Source organism: Herpailurus yagouaroundi, unplaced genomic scaffold (assembly GCF_014898765.1).
Source record: "Herpailurus yagouaroundi ecotype Mexico unplaced genomic scaffold, PumYag 141, whole genome shotgun sequence".
NCBI classification, from domain to species: Eukaryota; Metazoa; Chordata; class Mammalia; order Carnivora; family Felidae; genus Herpailurus; species Herpailurus yagouaroundi.
Window position 1 is genome coordinate 39,550,880 of NW_024412396.1, and position 20,812 is coordinate 39,571,691.

Sequence of the window (20,812 nt, forward strand, 5' to 3'; positions counted from 1 at the left end):
AACAACTGTTGATCTCGGGGTTATGAGTTCAAGCCTCACATTGGCTGTAGGAATAACTTAAAAAAAAATTTTTTTTTAAAGTAAAAAGTTTGATTTTGTACTTTTGCCTAAATGGGGTGTACTTTCAGTGATATCCCTTTGAGGAAACAATTTTATATTCAAAAGACGAGACTGATTATACTTTCTTATTCATTATTGTCGGTAAAATGGTAACGAAGTGGTTGGACATTGTGATAATTTCTTAGGCTTAGACTCACCTTTGTGCGAGTACTTTACAGTTACCAAGTCCTTTTGCATATGTATCGTTCCCTTCCCTCTTCACTCCCTTCCTGTGGTTCTGCATTTTTACGATACTTATTTTATAGGTGAGTTTTCTGTATTGTTGCACACTAACTGAAAGCCACACTAAACAAGGTCCTGATTTTGATTTTAAAGACAGAATGCTTTTATAGACAACCTAATCTTCTCTTCTGTGAATTCAGAGCAGAATTAATTTCTTTTCATGAACTCTAACCTCGTGTTGATGTGTATTAATAAGCTCCATTTTTTTTCTTTCTCTAGGGGACCACTGGACAGTGCAGCCTATCTGGACAAAATTAAAAACTACCTGGCATCGATAGAAAAAGAGAAAGATTCTTTAAGCAAGATGAAAATGGAATGGGAAAATTTATCAAAGTGTGTGACTGACATGGATAAGAAGGTTTCGGAAAGCCAGATCCGGCAACTTGCACGTAGTTGCGAACAAGTAGAACAGTTGGCTCGAAAGAAGTATTCTCAGCAAGTAGCAGAAAATGATGAATTTATACTTTTCATGCGTAAGATCCAAGACCTTGACGTTTCTCTGCAGCAACAGCAGCAGTTCGGGCTGAACTCTTCAGAAGAACAGGAGGGGAGCCCAGGCACAGTTGCCTTGGCCACTGAACTCCTGACTATCAAGCAGAGATTTTTGGCTTTGAAGGGGCAAGCTGAATTTCAGATGGAGAGGATTTGGGGAGAAAAAGAAAAGAACACTTTGGAAGATGCAATGAATAATTTGCAGAAGCGATTGGAAGCCTCGGAGCCATTAAACACAGAGGTGGAAAATCAGATCAAGATGTGTGAAACAAGGACCAGGATGAGAGAGATTATCCTGTGGGTCAAGAATCTGCTAGGTGAACTCGCTCCTACCATTTGCCTTCTCCCAGATGACATTCTTTCACAAATCAGAAAGTGCAAGATGACACATGATGGCATTCTGGATAAGCACCAAGCTGTGGAGTCCTTGGTTGAAGAGGTCAAAGATAATACTCCTAATCTTCCAGCAGATGAGAGCAATGATTTAAATCACCTCCTACAGGACTTACAGAATCAGTACCAAATGCTAGTTTTAAAGTCAACGGAAAGATCACAGCAATTAGAATTTAAATTGGAAGAAAGGAGCAGATTTTTTGCCGTAATAGAGAAGGTTCAACTTTCACTTCAGGAAAATGAAGCACTGATAAATCCCAAGATGAAAACAGCCTCCACAGAAACTGAACTAGAACATGAGCGTGTCACTTTGATGAGTTCTCAGAAGGAATTGCAAGAAGCGGAGAGTGTGATCTTGACCCACCTTCAGGAACAAACAAACATCTGTAAGGATCTAAATGTGTTCGAAAGATTATTTCTGGATGACCAGTTGAAAAACCTTAAGACTAGAGCCCATAGAACGCAAAGATTCATTCAAAGTAAATGTAATGAAGTGGAACGCAAGATCCATTTTTACAGAGAATTTCATGAAAAAACATCTGTGCTTCAGAAGGAGGTTGACCATATACGGCACAACGAACTGCTGCTAAATCAAGAAATAAATCAAGATGTTGAAAAGGAGCTCTGTGGCCTTAAAGACCGACTCACTGGTATTCAGTCTAGTATCCTACAGGTACGGAAACTCAAAGAAGTGTTTGAGTATATAGGACTAAGCTGGGATGGTTCCCAACTTGACCAATTACACACCCAAGTAGTTGAGAAAGAAAAGGAACTCGAGGAAAAAATTAAGCAGTTGGCAGACCATGTGGCAGAGCGTGGCAGATATCAGGCATCACTAAGTAAATTGAGGGCTATGGACTTGCAAATTAAGAAAAGAGCCGAAGCAGTGCTAGAAATGCCCCAGACCTCACCAGAAAGCAGTTTGCTTGATGCTCAGATTTTGAATCGGAGAATTGAGAAAGCCATGTGCTTGTGTCAAGAGATACTAAAGAAATTGAATGAAAGTAAGGCCTTTGATGACACCTTCAAAGAGAAAGAAATGCCGCGGATAAAGCTGTATGCAGAAGAAAATGACAAGTTACGCAAGGTTCTCCAAAACAGCATACTAAAATCCCAACCCAAAGAAGTGAATGAACAGAATTTTCAGGACAAACTGGAAAATTCCTTACATGTTTTGAAGCAGATAAAATCTCAGTTAGAGCAGCCTTTGCTTATAAATTTGGACATTGAACATATTCAAAATGAGAAGGATAATTGTGAAGCATTTCAAGAGCAAGTTCAGGCAGAAATGGATAGCGTGAAAGCTGTGACCATCATTGAGAAGCAAAGAGAAGAAAATTCTTCTGGAGCTAATGATGTGGAGGCAAAATTACGTGACATTGAAGATCTTCACATGCAGCTTGCTACAAGCCTTGATTTGCGCACAGTAGGTTTTTTTTTCAATTAGGTGGTTAATGCATTTCTTTTTATTGCATGGTTTTAGCTTTTACTCTAGGTAATATCTGTGCTTCTTAAGCAGTTATAGGTTCTACATGAACATTCGCCATAGAATAGCCATTTAAAAGAAACTTGCGGTGGACCAGTTTACAATCCCACCTCAATTGACATCTAAATACAGTGCTTTATAGACAGGAAAGAGGGATGTGAAGCCTTTACTTCTGTACCCCTGGCAACCCCTGTTGAGTTCAGACAGAGTTTGGTTTTGGTTTGTTTGTGTTTTTAGAAATAGTGAGGCATAGTGGAAGAAATAAAGTGTAGAGAAAATAACATAAAATAATAACTCCGCATCCATTTAGAACTTACGGTGTCTGGGAACTGTGCTGAATAACTGTGTTTTTAATCCTCATAGCAACTCTGTGAGGGGGGGTGCTATCATTAGCTCTATTTCAAAATAAGGAAATTTAAGTTCAAGAACATCAACAGTTTTCTCAGGCTCCTGCATCAGGAACAGAACAGGATTCGAGTCAAGGTCTGTCTGATTTTAGAGCTTGGGTCATCAAATGAAGGTTCATGGGCCAAATCTGCCCATGGTGCCTGATTTTGTAAATAAAGTTTTATTGTATCATGACCATGCTCATTTCTTTAGAGAATGTCTATGGCTGCTTTCCTGCTACACCAGCAGTGTTGAGTAGTTGTGATAGTCCAGATGGCGGGCAAAGCCTAAAATATTTAGTCTGGCCCTCTACAAGAAAAGTTTGCTGACCTCTGGTGTTGTAGAATGAGTCCAACATACTGCCTCCTTTTCCACAATAATTAGGAGAGATAGCTTAGGCATTGCTGGAACACTTGTACTTAATATAATGCCTTTCACTGTGTTTTCAGAATTGTCACATTAAACTTATAGAATGGGGAAATGAACTCCCTTCACTAATTTAAAGAGTTATTAGATAATATTTCAATATTTGATAGGTATAAACGCTATAGAAATGTAAGGTCATACTGTGAATCCTAATATGTTTAAATTGATACTTAACAAATGTTGAGTAAATTCAGTACTTCTTTATTTGATTTTAATACAGTTTCCAGGAACAATGACATAAATCTCTAAAATAATAGGATTAGAGCTGGACAGGAAGGGACCTTTAAAGTTATTTACATCAACTATTTGTTATTTCAGCAAGAAGACTATGGTCTGGATACGTTAAGTGATGTGTTCAAAACTAAAATTTGTGGCAGAGCCATTTATTTGAAAACACAAGAAATCTTGGCGAGGGTGTGTTTTCTTTTTATGCCCCCAACAAATATTGGTTAAAGCTATACACATTAAATATATGCGATTGCTTTATTTAGTTCATAGTCTAATATAAGAGTTCTAGAACAGGAATGCGTATCATTAGACATGATGCCTGAGATGTATTTTTGAATTTAGAGTAGATTTAGCAAATCTGGAAGCAGTTTTTCTTTATGCAAACAGAAAGTTATTGGTCTTTATGTGCTAGCATAATGTTGCCAAACTAAGTAGGAGACACTAACCCTTGTAAGACCCAGACATATTATGAATGCACTATAAAAATTCAAGAATGATAAAAATCCCCAGAGTTTGCCAGCTTTGTCACAGTGTTTCATCTCCTGTTCACCAGGATGTCTTGAATGATGCTTATGAAAGTATGACACGCTATAACGAGGCAGTCACTAGGGCGATGGGGATCCTTGCTGCCCGTGAAGCCATTATTGCATCCCATAGAATAGACCTTGCTGATCCGGAAGAATCGCTGGAGATATCTCACTGGAAACAAGAGGAGTTGCAGTCCACAATAGCAGACATCCAGGACCTTACTGAGAAATTGGGGATTGTATCCAGCCCTGAAGCCAAACAACAACTCCAGTGTACTATACATGGGTTAGTTTTGAAGGACTCAGCCGTGAGGGAGGCAGCCAAAATAAAGGAGGCTGAAATAGAAGGGTAGGTACTTCTTTCTAAAGGTAATGCTTTAAGAACAAAATTAAGGTTTATTTTTCTTTATAGTTAACATTTACCAATTGGGAATAATTTGGAAAATATGGAAAACTTTAAAAATCACTACCTGCATGGGGCGCCTGGGTGGCTCAGTCTGTTGGGTGTCCGACTTCGGCTGAGGTCCTGATCTAACGGTTCATGGTTCGAGCCCGGCATCCGGCTCTGTGCTGACAGCTCGGAGCTTGGGGCCTGCTTTGGATTCCCTCTCTCTCTGCCCCTCCCCTGCTCATGCTCTGTCTCTCTGTCTCTCAAGAATGAATAAACGTTAAAAAAATTTTCTTTTCAAATCACTATCTATAGAAAACCATAGCAAATATTTTATTGTATTTATTTTACCTTTTTCCTTATTTAATGTTGAATACATACAACAGAATGCTTATAAAAGTCTGCATATGATATAAAGGATAATAATAAAATTAAACAGCTTTGTCCCTAAAGGTTCAAAGGTAAACATCATGACTTTTGAATTCTCTTGTGCGGTCCTTTCTTCTCCTCAGAATTAATCATTATCCCCAATATTTTATTTACCACTTTCTTTCCTTTTTAAAATATTTTTTTTCTATGTGTTTATGCTTCATTTTCATATATGTGTGTTCCTCTGTCACCTCATTTTTTTCAAACTCATCATTTTGATGCTGAAGTTTATTCATGTTCTTGTCTATAGCAAAATTCAGTTACCTAGCTATTGACAGACATTTGAGTTTTTCTACTCTTTGCCTTCACAACTAGTGCCAATAGGAACATTTTTAAATGCGAGAGGTTCACTTGAATAGTTACTGACGATTCTGGTGTTGAGTCAAAAGGTAGGCACACCTCACATTTTAAATTCCAAATAATTTTACCTACTTCTACTCAGACTAGTATTTCGACAACATAGTCTATTCCAACTGTTTCGTATCTTCGCCAGTACTCGATGTTGGGAGATTTAAGTTTTGCCAGTCTGATGGATGAAAAGTGGTATTTCATTATGGTTTTAATTTGCATCTCTATTATATTAACGTGTTTGAGCCCCTTTATTGAATATTTCTTGGTCATTCATATTTCATCTTCGGAAAGATGCCTGTCCAAGCCATTGCCCAATTTTTATTGAGTTGCCCATACTTTTTCTTATTACTTTGTAGAGATGTATGCTATATTTTGCAGGCTGGTCCTTTGTGGTTATATATATTATAAATATCTTGACAGAGAAAGTTTCCTATTTAAAACCTATCCTGGGTTGAGGCTTTATCCTCTGTCCCCTCAGCGTTCCAGGAAAAGGTTAATAAAACTGAAACTCAGCAAATGCCCTCAAAGTCTTTGTCCCTAAAGCTCAGCTTGTTTCTCTGTATTTCCACGTCCATATAGTTTGGGAGCCTCTGAATATTTCTTACTTCCTTTCTAGTTCATTATTATATTTTAATAATTTTTAAAATATGTATTTGATACTAAAGTTTTCATTGTTTTCAGTGAGAGACTGAGACTGTATCAATTTTAGACACCTAACTGTATTCATAGTTTTTTAATACATCAGAACACTACCCTACATAAAAAGATGCTGCTTATCCTTTACTTTAAAACATGTGCTCTTTTCCTTATTGTAACAAAACTTCACAAAAGTAATTGTATTTGCTATTAAATATTTTACAAAATGGATGGTTGTAATTTACTTAGCTATATCTTTTGTTACGTATAAGGTATGTTCCAATTTTTGACATTTTTAATTTTTTAATTATTTATTTGGTTTTGAGAGCATGCTTGTGAGTAGGGGAGGGGCAGAGAGAGAAGGAGAGAGAGAATCTTAAGCAGGCTCCACACTCAGCACGGAGCCCGATGTGGGGCTCAGTCTTACCACCCTGAGATCATGACCTGAGGGGAAATCAAGAGTTGTGCGCTTAACTGACTGAGCCACCCAGGCACCCCTGCTATTTTAATTAACAGTTTAATAAGTAAAAAGATTTTAGTGTGTAAAAGGTTTTATCAGGTTTAGAATAAATTCCTACTGTGAGGATTAGTTCCTTAAGATAAATTGCAGAAGTTGGATTAATGGCTCAAAAGATATGAGCATTTTTAAGACTGAGTGGTTTTTAAAAATTGTACCAATTTATATCTCATTTGCAGTGTTTGAGAGTGCAGTTTTACAATTTATGTGTTTTGAGGAAAGTCTTATCTGCCTGTTCAAGTTTGCATTAAAAGTCTTATGCAGGTCCCTGTGAAGAAGAGGTAATCAATAAAAATTTGGTGTAATACGCTGAATAAGAAAAAGAGAATTACATTCTGTTTTTTATTAAGTGTTCAGAATTCATTCTGGGTAATCCAGAATATATTATACTAAATAAAATTTAATATCCTTTCTTTTTTCCTAACGGTGCTTTATAGGTGTCTCGAGAATTACAAATGCTATAGGAAAATTAAAGAGAAAATTTGCACTCACCTCGGTCAAATGGAGACAGTTCTTGGGCAGTCCGTGTTCCCGTTGCCGGTGTCTTACAAGGAAGCTTTAGAGCGCTTGGAACAGAGCAAGGTAATAGTATTTGCAAATCTCCAGTAAGATTTGATGCAGAAAATTGGCAGGAAGAACACGTGGTGGCAGCAGGGAATGTGGCTCTGTTATGACCCACAGAAATCTCCCACCTGAATTGAACACTCAAAACACCCCAAACCAAAAGCCGCGGGGAACCATGAAACAGTGGTTCTGAGAGATTTCATGGGTTGGATTCACAGGACTGTAGCAAACTCGTAGCAGATTGTTCTTAGTGATCATTCTTTCTGAAGCTTTACCTTTCTTGTTATTTTGTTGGATGTTGCTGGATCAATGACAGAGAATTTAATGCAACTATCGTCAAGTCTAAACTCTGGCTACTTCTTATTATTACTGTGCAATTTTTGTTTTTGTTTCTTTTCATCTGTTAAAAGCTATGGTATTACGTTATTAGGATTTGAATGAAAGCATTTTGAGTCATCTGTGCTTAATACCTACCACATATCAACAAACAAACAAATACATATACAAAAACCCGAAATAATACATTGGTGGTTGATAAGTATTGTTCAGATTAACTACCTAGTAAAATATGAGACTAACATTAAAATAACAATGATCTTTTAAGAAATCTACCTTTCAAAACACTTTCTTTTTGTCACCATAGTTCCAAATTCGTGTGCAACCCAGTAATACTTAAGGCAGTTCTAATCTGTCTTAAGTTGGCTTCCAAAAGGACCAACAAATAGATCAGATAACACTTGGGGATGATTGAGAATCAATTCCTCAAGATTGTAAGAAGTTCATAAGTTTCAGAAAGATCAATAGACATTATATTCCTCCTCTTCCTTTTCTTTCCTAAGGCCTTGGGGTCAAATCTTACATCAACCAAAGAAGAGTTAATGAAACTACGCCGGGTCCACAGACACATAAGACCCATGTGCACAGACAGCGACGACATGTGTCTGCTCAGAACCACGTCAGCTCTGTGGGACAAATGGTTGAGTTTGCTAGAGGCTGCCAAAGAGTGGGAGATTTGGTGTGAAGAACTAAAGCGGGAGTGGAAATTTGTCAGTGAAGAAGTAAGTGCTTCATTTTCAACATTATAACCAGTTTCCTAACAATTGTCATCTACATTGTTGTGCTACTTGGCAGTTTGTTTTTATATAAAACAAGTCCTCAACCGGTACCCTTTGTTCATACCACAGGCACGTAGCACATAAATGTTCATAGAGGTCAGGTCCTAGTAAAATCATCTCCAAGAAATGGTTCAAATTCTTTTCTTAAAAGTACCAATGTTTTTGGCATCAGGTAATACTTATAAATAAGTATTTGCTCGTTTGAGCTTTAAAATCTTTATTGTACCTATAAGTTAACCCCTCTTAAAGATAACTGTCTTGGCGTGCCTGGGTGGCTGAGTCGGTTAAGCATCTGATGCTTGTTTTTGGCTCAGATGATGATCTTAGGGTTGTGAGATCGAATCCTGCTTCAGCTCACTGCTGGACAGGGAGACTACTTGAGATTCTCTCTCTATCCCTCGCTCTTTTTCCTTCTCTCTCTCTCTCTCTGTCCCTCCCCTGCTCATGCTTGCTCTCTCACAGTCTCTCTCTCTCAAAAAAAAAAAAAAATTGTCTCTACACAACACCAAAGGTTAGAATTAGGTGATATTCACAATAACCAACTAATTTTGAATTTAACTGTTTATTAGCTATGGAAATTAATTCTAATGGTTAAAGTATGGACTTAAAAATATGTATGACACTCTTTCTGAAAACGCTCTTAAAGAAAATCTCCATAATAGGGGTGCCAGGATGGCTCAGTTAAACGTCTGACTCTTGATTTTGGCTCAGGTCATGATCTTGGGGTCACGGAATTGAGCCTCATGTACGGCTCCACGATGACAGCACAGAGCTTGCTTGGGATTCTCTCTCTTTCCCTCTCTCTCTCTGCCCCTTCCCTGCTTGCCTTCTCTCTCTTTCTCTCTCAAAATAAATAAATAAACTAAAAAAAAAAAAAAAAAAGCCCTCCATAATATATATCAATCACAGATGTTAATTTAAGCATGATTCAGGATTTAGGCCATCACATATATTTAGAAAGGAAATTTAAAAATAGTATAAAATTATCTTCGGGTGTTCCTTAATCTATCAGGTATAAATGAAGTACAAATCAGAACATTAAATGAAAACCTTTCTCTCTTATTCATGTCAAAATTCCTGCTAACTTTACTTAAGAGAGAAATATAATGAATCAGTACTTGATTTGGGATAGAAATGTTTAGCACTGGCATATTTTCCTGCTTAAAACTTGATCTTCCTGCCTTTTGCCTCATTGTATCCGAGAGAGCACTATAGGTCACCAGCAGCTCTTCTGAAGCCATGGGAGAAAATTTGGCCAGGGTCTTCATTCTTGCCCTGTCTGCTCAAACTGGCACAGTCTGATCCAGAAATAATGGCCTCAGTAATAATTGCCTAGTAAATAATTGCCACCAGTGTTTCCGTCCGTGTGGAGAGGATATAGGCTTCGTCAAGGTGGATTAAGTGAACTTCCTTAAATGAGTCATCCAAGATACCTACCTTACTGCCGAATAATAAAATAATATAAAGAAAAGAAAAAAGAAAAATACTTGATATTCTTTTTTCTTTTTTTAATTTTTTCAATGTTTATTTTTTGAGAGAGAGAGAGGACAAGTCGGGGAGGGGCAGAGAGAGAGAGAGGGACACACAGAATCCGAAGCAGGCTCCAAGCTCTGAGCTGTCAGCCCAGAGTCGGACACAGGGCCTGAACTCACAGACCTCCAGATCATGACCTGAGCTGAAGTCGGACCCTTAACCGACTGAGCCACCCAGCCGCCCCTAAATACTTGATATTCTGGAAATGAATAATATTTTGGTAGTGCTGGTAGGGTGTGGTTAGTACATAGACTCTTGAATGTTACAACTCTAAGAAACTTTGTAAATTTCACTTTTTAGCCGAGCTGCTAGCCCCCATCTTTCCCGTCCGTACTGGCACTGTTTCTTGGGTTCCTACAGGAGGCTGTGTGCCACCAAATCCTTGCGTTGCTCTCCAGAGTTAAATATTATTGCGATGTCGTTGATGGGGATACGGAGGCGCCGAGAGATTTCTGATGACACGAGACCTCCCAGGTGGCGATGGAGCTGGGGCTGCGGGACTGGGGCCACAGCTGTTGCGCTCACTGCTGTCACTTTAGAATCTGACCGGGGCCTTGCATTTAGTGGGCAGTTAGTAAACATTTCTTGAGCGACAGCTCTTATTCAAACCCAGGTCTAGGGTAATCCTGAGCTTTTACTCTTTCTATTTTACTACATTGTCTTTCTATCGCTGTGCGCCCATTTGCAATTATATTGTATTAATTCAGACCCCATTCACTTAGAGCTTTGTAATTATTCATCGAAGCATTTGACAATATTTGCTGGCAGAATGTGTTTTTCAGAGCATCACAAACAAAATATGCCCTCATGTAGTAATAGGAACAACCACTCCAACACATGATGGGCTGGTACGGAGCGTGTGTTGGGCACAGTTCTAAGCACGTTATATGTATTATCATTTACCCTCACAAGAATCCTATGAGGTAATTACTTTTATTTTATCCTCATTTTGTAGACGAGGAAAGTGAGACACAGTCAGATGGAGTAACTTGCCCAAATTCACGAGTGAATGGTAGAAGAGGATTCAAACTTACGCTCTGGTTAGGGGCACCTGGGTGACTCAATTGGTCAAGTGTCCGACTCTGGATTTTGGCCCAGGCTGTGATCTCATGCTTCGTGAGATCAAGCCCTACCTTGGGCACCATGCTGACCATGCAGAGCCTGTTGGGGATTCTCTCTCTTTCCCCCTGTCTCTCTGCCTCTCCTCTGCTCGTGCCCTCACTCTCTCAAAATAAATAAGTAAACGTTAAAAAAATGTTTCAAACTTACACTCTGGTATTTAACCACAAAACCATCAGCTTAAATGATATTTACGCACACCAAATTGATGTAGGATTTTAAAATTGCTTGTATCCAGGGGCACCGGGGTGGCTCAGTCGGTTAAGTGTCTGACTCTTGATTTTTGGCTCAGGTCATGATCTCACGGTTTGTGGGATCAAGCCCCTAACTGGGCTGTCCGCTGACAGTACAGAGCCTGCTTGGGATTCTCTCTCTCCCTCGCTCCCTGCCCCTCCCCCACTGTGTTCACTCTCTTTCTCAAAATAAAAATGAAAACCTAAAATAGCTTGTATCCATTCAATAAAAATTGTATCATCTAAACACTTGTACACGCAAGGTTCTATTGGCATGGTTGGTGCTTTTGTGTGTGACAGAATGAATTTCTTTTTTTAAGACATTACGATAATCCCGTATCTGTATGGGATAAAGGTTTTGTATAAGCAGATTTTCAAAAACTTAAAACTCTGTTTAATTGTATATTTTTAAAAAAAAAATTTTTTTTTCAACGTTTTATTTATTTTTGGGACAGAGAGAGACAGAGCATGAACGGGGGAGGGGCAGAGAGAGAGGGAGACACAGAATCGGAAACAGGCTCCAGGCTCTGAGCCATCAGCCCAGAGCCTGACGCGGGGCTCGAACTCCCGGACCACGAGATCGTGACCTGGCTGAAGTCGGACGCTTAACCGACTGCGCCACCCAGGTGCCCCCTGGAAACTTAATTTATGCTGGAATTGCTAAATTCTCACAGGCTTTACGTTCGTTCGACCCTTTGGCAGGTTCTCGTTTATCATTTCAGGGAGCGTGCTATCAGAAAGGTAGTTGACCAGAGTGCTACTCTGTACTGTCCAGATTGCAAGGTGCCTGACTTGAGTTTGAATGTCAGGGCGGGAGAGTTAACAATACTGCTGGGGCAGAATGTGGTGACTGTGGGGTACAGCTGAGGCGAGGACCACAGGGTCTGAAGAGGTGCATGGAGGGATCTGATTTTCTGTGTCTTCATTCTGAGTTCAAGGATGACGGGACTCCATTTTGCAGACATGTGATGTATTAGGTTATATAGTTCTGGGTTCTGCACATAGCCATGTGGATAAGTACATGATTAGTCATGACTGCTTTCCCTTTGGCATGGGTGTTAGGGGCATGAGGAAGTACCAGACTTACTTTTTTGGGCATGTAGGAATGGGATGTGAAAGAAAAGTCACCTGTAGAAAAATTATCCAGCAGTCACCCAACCTCTTAGTAGTTGCAATTTGGTGAAGCTCATTCGAACTGCCTTATAGGTGTTTCAGAAGAGATAACTGCTTTGTGCAATGGAAATCTGAAACAGAGAAAAATTATTTATGAAAATACTCAGCAGTGTTTCCTTCAGCTCACAATAGCAGTATTTCATAGTAATCACATATCTACATGATCTATCGCTGGGAGCTATGGGATTCCAAAAGCAGAGGAATAATATTCCCAGCTATAGGAAGACGGATGCTACTTCGAGTGAGGATATGGCATCAGGAACCCTTTGAAGGGCCAGTGCACAAAAATTATGGTTCCCAAGGTATGCTTCAGCTCCTGAGGCGATCCAAGTACAGTTTAGTTATTTTAGTTCTCTCTCTCTCTCTCTTTTTTTTTTTTTTTTGTTTATTGAATTAGATTGAACGAGAAGCAATTATTTTAGATAACCTTCAAGAAGATCTCCCTGAAATTTCTAAAACAAAAGAGGCGGCCACCACAGAGGAGCTCTGTGAGCTGCTAGACTGTTTATGCCGTTACCAAGAAAATGTGGAGAAGCAGCAGCTATTACTGACCTTACTTCTTCAGCGCCTAAGAAGTATCCAGAATGCTCCCCAAAGCTTACAGGCTGTAGAAACTGGTCCAGCATTTCAAGAGATTACATCGATGCAAGAACGATGCAACAAGTAAGTCTTATGAAAAACTATTAAGACAACGTGCTTGCTGACTCAGGCTTAAAATTTAGAGAATATTGGCTATTGAAAATATAAAAATATAGAATAATGACAAATGGTATGATGGAATTGCGTTAACACAGAAAAGTATACAGTGTTGGCAATGTATATCCACTGTGGAAACTATTACGACGGTTCTTCAGAAGATTCAAAATAGAATTACCCCAGGATCCAGTAACTCCACTATTAAGTATCTACCCAGGGAAAATGAAAACACTATCTCTAAAAGATACATGCACCTCTATGTTTATTGCAGCATTATTTACAGTAGCCAAGACGTGGAAGCAACCTAAGTGTCCGTCAGTAGACGAATAGATAAGGAAAATGTGGTATATGTGTGCAAGAGAATATTACACAGCCTTAAAGAAGGATGAGATTGGGCCATTTGAGACAACATGGATGGACCTAGAGGGTATTATGCTAAGTGAAATAAGTCAGCCTGAGAAAGACAAATACTGAGAAAGACAAATGTGATTCCACTCATAAATGGAATCTTAAAAAAAAAAAAAGTATAAATGAACACAAAGCAGAACCAGAGGGGAGGTGGGTGGGGGCTGGGCAAAATGAGTGAAGGGGAGTGGGAGGTACAGGCCTTTAGTTATGGAATCGGTAAGTCTGGGAATAAAAAGCAGAGCATAAGGAATGTAGTCAATATTGTAACAGTGATGTAACAGGATAGTTGGGATGAGTGTAGTATAATGTATAAACCTGTCAAATCACTAAGTTGTACACCTGAAACTAATGTAACATTGCGTGTCAACTATACTCAAAGAAGGGGGGGTGCGGATGGAAAAGATCAGTAACAATGATGAAAACCAGTCCATATTCTGTATCCCAGTATTATTGAGGATGAATAGCCGTTGAATTTTTTTACTCATGATTGGTTTTTTTTTTTTTTTTTTTTTTCCTATTTTTGTAACACATATTCATTATAGGCGGTTCGGGGAATGTGGAAAATTATAAAGGTTAATATAACCTCCCTCTTTAATTTTATCATTCAACAACAATCACTGCCAATCACTTACCTTTTTTTTGTTATAATTCTATTTTTAAACAAATTATGATAGTACTATATTGTTTCGTTGTGTGCTAAATCATTTATCAGCATATCATGTTAGTTTTCCTATGCCATTAAATGTTCCTTAAAACATAATTATGTAATATTTCACCATGTGAATATACCATATTTTATTTAACCAAACTCCTATTATAGAATCTTTAAGTTATACATGGTTTTCACTTTTATAAAAACATGGTCGTGAGGGGGCTCCTGGGTGGCTCAGTCGGTTAAGCGTCCGACTTCGGCTCAGGTCATGATCTTGCCATTCCGAGCTCGAGCCCCGCGTCGGGCTCTATGCTGACAACTCAGAGCCTGGAGCCTGGTTCAAATTCTGTGTCTCCCTCTCTCTCTCTGCCCCTCCCTTGCTTGTGCTCTGTCTCTGTCTCTGTCTCTCTCTCTCTCTCTGAAAAATAAGTAAACATTAAAAAGAAACCACTGTAGTGAATATTCTTAGGCCAGAGTCTCTGCATCTGTGATTAATTCTTTGAGAAAGACACCAAGAAGCAGAATCAGTGGGTCAGAGGATATAATATGTTTATGGCTGGAAGTACTTACCAAATAGCTCTCAGGAAAGACTGTACCCTCTTAAATTCCTCTACTAATATGGTAGTTACATCCACAGCAAATGGGGTCATCTGTCCCCAAGAGCCCACCCATGCATGACTCCATTCTCACCTCTTAAGTCATATTCAGTTGAACTGACAGATCATGTGGAGAAAAGTCAGATGGAGACAGCAGTTGGAATGTAAAGTGTGAAAAGAGGATTTTTTTTTTAAAGTTTATTGACTTAGAGAGAGAGAAATAAGAGCAGGAGCGGGGGAGGGGCAGAGAGAGACAGAGAGAGAGAATCCCAAACAGGCTCCGCACTGTCAGCGCAGAGCCTGATGCGGGGCTCAAACTCACAAACTGTGAGACCACGACCTGAGCCTAAATCCAGAATCAGATGCTTAACCAACTGAACCACCCAGGAACCCCAAAAAGAGGATATTTTGAGGTGAAAGTTAGGAGAGGCTTTTGACTGAGTGATAGAATTTGGTATATGTTTGTATATGTAGTATATAAACCACTGAAAATTGGTACTTTTCTCTCAGGAAAAATAATCTTCTTTTGCGAACTATGCTGACATTGTGTTAATTGTTGAAATAAAAATTATTTCACAAGACAGCAGGATAAGAACAATTTTATTTTGATGTTATGTTAGGCTTTTTCAGAAAGCTCAAGAAAATAAGGAATTGGTGGAGAATGAAACCCAAGAAAGACATTCCTTCACAAAAGAAATAAGTACTTTGAAGAATTTATTTCAACAGACCGCAACTTCTTTCCAAAATATGGAATTACACGACCACCCAGAAAAGGCAGAACAGTTCGAGGTGAGTGAGGAATGAAGTGAGGAACCAGTGAATGTGGCTGATACAGGTCTGCAGTCTCGAATGCAAATTCCTTGGGGCAGGGGTAACTCTGTGACTGGAGTGGAGGGAGTGGCCCAGGAGAGAGGAAAGCACCGGCAAAGGCCCTGTGGCATGGTGGGGCCAAACCCCAGGGGAAGATCAGTGTGGTTGGAGTGCAGAGAAGCGTTGCAGGATTTTTCACCTCAATACCTGGGATTCATCGTCTCGCCGCTTTGAAGAACGAAGAGGTGGACACAGAACGAACAGCAGGCAAAAGTTTATTAGGGTATAAGATTAGAAAGTAAGAATAGTATAAAAGCTCTCTTTACAGAGAAGGGGCATTTGAAGGTGAATGCTCCCAACTGTAGGCGAGGGCCTTTGTTTTATAACGTTCTGGACTCTCCCCTCTTTTCTTCCCCTTGTTCCTTCTCAGTGTCTGTCCTTATTGGCTTGATGCTCTAGGTGCTTGGGTTGTCCATTCCTGATTGGCCCAATTCCATTGTATGAGGGGAGATCTCTGGCCATATCATTTCTTGTGGGTCAAATGGTTTATAGGTCTACTACTTACTTTCAGTTAGGTCTTTTGTCAAATTCCTGAGGGAAACCCTAGGGGGAGGGGAATAGGTGGTACCTGTTACATTCTCAAGAGGAACCTTATGCCCCAGGGGGTTTGCTGTGGTCAGACACTCCCAGCATTGTTCCAAAATGTGCATTTTCCCCCACCCTGGGACCTCGGGTCCTAACCTTTCCCTCTCGGCCTACTGAATCTTGTCTTTTCCTATCACAGTAGAGAGCAGGGAGGTAGGCCGGTCTGGACCAAGCAGCCCTGCTTCAACCCCTTTTCAGGCGTGTTTGGTGAACAGGGGTCTCAGAGCATTTATTGAGTAGGGTGTTAGACTACTGCCTTTAGTAGGATGTACTACTTACCTCTGATATAGGTGCCACTGTATTTACTCACAACACTTTTGATACCAAGTGTGTGGAGTTTCTTCCCCAAGTCTCTGGAAAGCAATGATTCAATTCAATTCAATTCAATTCAATTCAATTCAATTCAATTCAATTCTAACATTAACTAGCAGGAGTTAGCACAGACCTCGCAGATTAAAGGCTCACTCCCACAAGACTGCCCTCCACTTCAGATGCTAATCACAAGTTCTGGCCCTCCTGTACTTCTGACAGACTGGCTATCAATCAGGGGTTCCCACGACCGCTTCCTCGGGGTTAATGATTTACTAGAATGGCTTGCAGAAGTCAGGAAAGCACTTTACTATTACTGGTTTGTTACAAAGGATGCAACTCCGGATCCATCGATAAGAGATGCATAGACCGAGGTAAGGGCGAAGAGCCTCCAAGCCCTCTCTGAGTGTGCCGCTCTCCCAGCACCAACTCCAGACTCTCCAGACCTCATCGATTAGGGTTTTTTATGGTGGTCCCATTATGCAGGCACGATTGGTTAAATCGCTGGCCATTGATGATTAACTCAATCTCTAGCACCTGGCCCCACCCTAGGGGGTTGGGAAATGGGGCTGGAAGTTCACTTGATTGGTTCCTCTGGCAACCAGCCCCGCCCCCCATCGAGAATCTATCTGGGGGAGCCCCCAGAAGTCATTCAGTAGCATATGCTCAGGTATAGCTGAAAAGGGCTTGTTATGAATAACAAAACGCACTCCTTTACTCCTATCCCAGAAATCCCAAGGGCCTTAGAAACTGCTCAGGAACCAGGGCTGAAGACGAACTGTCTCTCTTAAATCACAGTATCCTAAGGGCTGTGCACACGCCCCCGTGTCATTTGGGACCTCATGTCTTTTAGAATGACTCCAGTCCAATGGTAACAAGCGAAACAGACATTTGGAAGTTTACTCAAAAATCACGTGTGGTTGTTAACCATTGCTCAGTGTTGATAGAGGGAATTTACTCTCCCTCAGTCTTCATGGAGAACCCATCCAAGTGTAGCTCTATATTCTCTGACTAGGTCTAGATAAAACCGGACGGCACTGTACTTCAAACCCCACCTTTGTCTGAATGGCGTTGTTCTCTAACTTTCTGCCTCTGGATTTGTTCTCTGCTGAGGGTAAAGAAAAGGAAAACAGTGACACATCACGGAGTCATTCAAAATTGTAATCATTCTTCAGTGCGGTGACTCAACCTATTAACACAAATAATGCTACTGAACAGTTACTGTAAAAACAAAACAAACCCCCCAAAAGCCACAGTAAAGTCAAGAAGGATTTTTCCACTGGATCTTTGGGAGACTTTCCCAAACAAATGAGTTTCTCCTTTATAATTAGTGCAGGAGAACGTAGATCAGATTTTGTTTCTAGGCCACCACCAATAGACTATTTGTTCAGGTTTCTTTTATCTTTTAAAGCCCACATTCTTTGCAGGGAACTGGAACCCTCCCTTTTGAAAGAAGTTGAGCTCTGCTGGGCTGTCTAATTACATGAAAGCAGACACTTTTGCTTCAAGCGTAGGGCTTTTAGTGGCCTTGAATCATTGTGATGATAATGTAGGAAGAAGCAGAAATGGCAACAAGTTAATAACAACAACAACAAAAAAAACTTCTTTGAAACTTTTTTGCTACTTGTGGCTTTCTAGATCAAGACTGCAAGTGAGATACAGTCAGATCCTAGAGGTATTTTAGAAGCAGGAGATGTTGTAATGTCTTGTTAGGACAATGGTTTGACACCATGAAGAGATATCAAGTTTAATTCTTACAAACTGACAAATGGTCAGAAAGCATCATCTGACCAAGCAGAGTATCTCTCCGGCTTAATCGGCTTGTATCAGTAGTGAGGCTTTGTCATGCAAAGTGTGCTCATTTAAATCATAAGGATGTGCTGGGAAGCTGCTTTTACTTTGAGAGTTACACTTTTTCCCTGTCCTGTGAGTATTTGAAACTCTCTTGATGTTTTTAGGAGCTTCAAAGCATTTTTAAGAAAGGGAAGCTGACTTTTGAGAATATTATGGAAAAACTGCGAATCAAGTATTCTGAAATGTATACCCTAGTCCCTGCAGAGATTGAATCCCAGGTGGAAGAATGCAGAAAAGCATTAGAAGACATAGACGAGAAGGTAATAATAATGTTTGTACTAGTGTTATTATTTACGAGTTGAAGAGATATAAAGAAAAGACGACGTAATGTCACATTTTCATTTGCCCTGATTTCAACTATGACTGTTTTTATAGGGTTTAGATAAGTGATAATTTTGTGTATTGAATACTGAGGTGAAATTGCTCTAAATAAGTGACAGATAACGGAATTAGACAATGTGTTTATTTTTAGTTGTCAGGATGTTTAGTTTTTTTTCTTCTCTTGCATTTAAAAATAGAATTGTCCGTTAGCTTTTACTTGGCTTTTTTTTTTTTTTTTAACGGAGAATCACTTTAAAATTTTGGACATGAATAATACTTTGCTGTAAAATGTATTCCCTCCCTGTGAGTGTTTTAAAATTGCTACCAAGGGCAATTAGAATACGAATTTCACAACTCACCAGGAATAGCATCTAAGACATGGTGTCCTCACCAAACACATCTGAGCAAATCTTCATCCCCGAATGGATGAATCTGAAAGTTAGAAGAACAAGTGGGAAATGTTTCCTAGTACTGGAGACCCAAGACGTTAGCAAGACAGATTTATTAGATCCTAGAAAGGCAGCCTACATCCATCCCGCAGAACAAAAATCTGTTTGGTCCGGCATCCACAGAAAGATTTTTGTGTTCTTTTTTGAAATCTGGAATACCCCTAACTTAATAAAATAGATATCAAGCACATACACAAGGAAATCACATTTCAAACCAGGTAACTTCTTTGGCGGTTTTCTTAGGAAAATCTGACCCGTGAAAAAACATATATACTCCTAATATACATTTATGACAAATGTTGTTGATTTAACACAGCAGAAAATGAGATACTTCCATGAGATACCTTCTCAAGAAGCAAGCACTATTGATTTATTTTAAGAAAATAGTGTTTTGAGAGCAACTAAATTTGTTTCTGTGAATACTTCATGTGAAAATCTTTTCTTCTTTTCATGTGAAAATCCCCAACAAAATAAATAATCAGAATCACTCTTAAATCTAGGGTTGAGAGTGTCAGCTGTAACTTGTATATTTGTAACAGACTGCAACTGATTTTGCTTGTTTGGTGTGTGAAGGATCCAGGCAGACTCAGAACCATACTGTATAATTTGAAGGGCTGCTGACTTTTCCTAAATCTTGGTCTCTCCTAACGTACCTAAGTTATATGCCTTTTGGTCAAGAGAATAACTGTCCCGAATATCAGAAAAATTGTTACATAGCAATAAATAGCTATTACAGCAGTTTAAAAACTAACATAGGGTTAAATTTTTCCCCTAAAAATCTCAACTGCATTATGGTCTGTGGAATAAAAACATCTTACAAGAGTATCAACATCCTGAAATGTGAAAAAGAGCCTGGGACTCCAGAGTGACTTGGGGCTTCTCAGGACAAGTTCACGTTCTCCCCTGATGTGTAACCATAAGCAAGTCATTTAACCTGTGTTTAGTTTCTCTCTGTGTACCATCTGCATTGGAAGGTTTTAGTCGTAATAGTTATACAGATATAGTTGTTTTTAAAAGGGTTAAAGGATTATACAGAAGCATAAAGTATTATTTGGTTATTTAGTGGCTGCTGGGAGAAAGCCTTATCAACAACATGGCCTAAAACAAACCAAAAAAACCAACCAAAAAACCAAGAACAGTAACTAATCAGGTATTTGAAAAATGACACATTCCACATTCATTTGTTATCTTTCCTAGCCCAAGTTATTTTCTTAAGAAAATCATTCAGATAAAAAAAGTTACACTGTTCAGCTACTAGATTTCAGATTGCTGTGAAAACATACACTATAAACATTCACGCAGAGAAAAACTGGGCTTTGTGCCTCCTCAAGAAATAGTGAGTTTTAGAGGGTTATTTCACCCAAATGAATATTATGGTGAGAATTACATTATTTTTAAATCAGCTTGAGAATAAGCTGGGTTTTATTGAGAGCAGTCCTATGCAGAGGTCTTTGTCCTAAAATGAGAGACTGTGTAATAAATTATTCACCTCCCTTGGATTTTTTCATATCCTTTGCTCCATTGGGCTCTGTCTCAGATCGTACACTCAGTAGCTTTGCCCAACTCAGCACAGACCTGTAGTACAATCTGTAGATTGCAACAAATTCTTGTTGATTGATTTTCTTCTCCTTTTTTTAGATTGGACTTAAAAGGTCAGGTCAGCACAGCTCCTACTTCCTAGTCTGCTAGTCTACCCTCTCATTAATGTATTAGCTAATAATGGTTTGGGATGT

General features: G+C 39.3%; 1 protein-coding gene across 9 annotated transcripts in view; it reads left to right on the forward strand.

Moving 5' to 3' along the window:
* The window catches only part of SYNE2 (spectrin repeat containing nuclear envelope protein 2), a 342,419-nt gene that overhangs the window by 184,977 nt on the left and 136,630 nt on the right, over nucleotides 1-20,812 (forward strand). For all 9 annotated transcript variants that reach the window (XM_040477361.1, XM_040477354.1, XM_040477357.1 and 6 more), the window contains exons 48-54: nucleotides 562-2,653; nucleotides 4,308-4,630; nucleotides 7,040-7,184; nucleotides 8,006-8,224; nucleotides 12,737-13,002; nucleotides 15,312-15,480; nucleotides 18,414-18,569. In XM_040477361.1, the coding sequence (XP_040333295.1) occupies nucleotides 562-2,653; nucleotides 4,308-4,630; nucleotides 7,040-7,184; nucleotides 8,006-8,224; nucleotides 12,737-13,002; nucleotides 15,312-15,480; nucleotides 18,414-18,569 (3,370 nt within the window). The remainder of the gene's footprint in view (nucleotides 1-561; nucleotides 2,654-4,307; nucleotides 4,631-7,039; nucleotides 7,185-8,005; nucleotides 8,225-12,736; nucleotides 13,003-15,311; nucleotides 15,481-18,413; nucleotides 18,570-20,812) is intronic.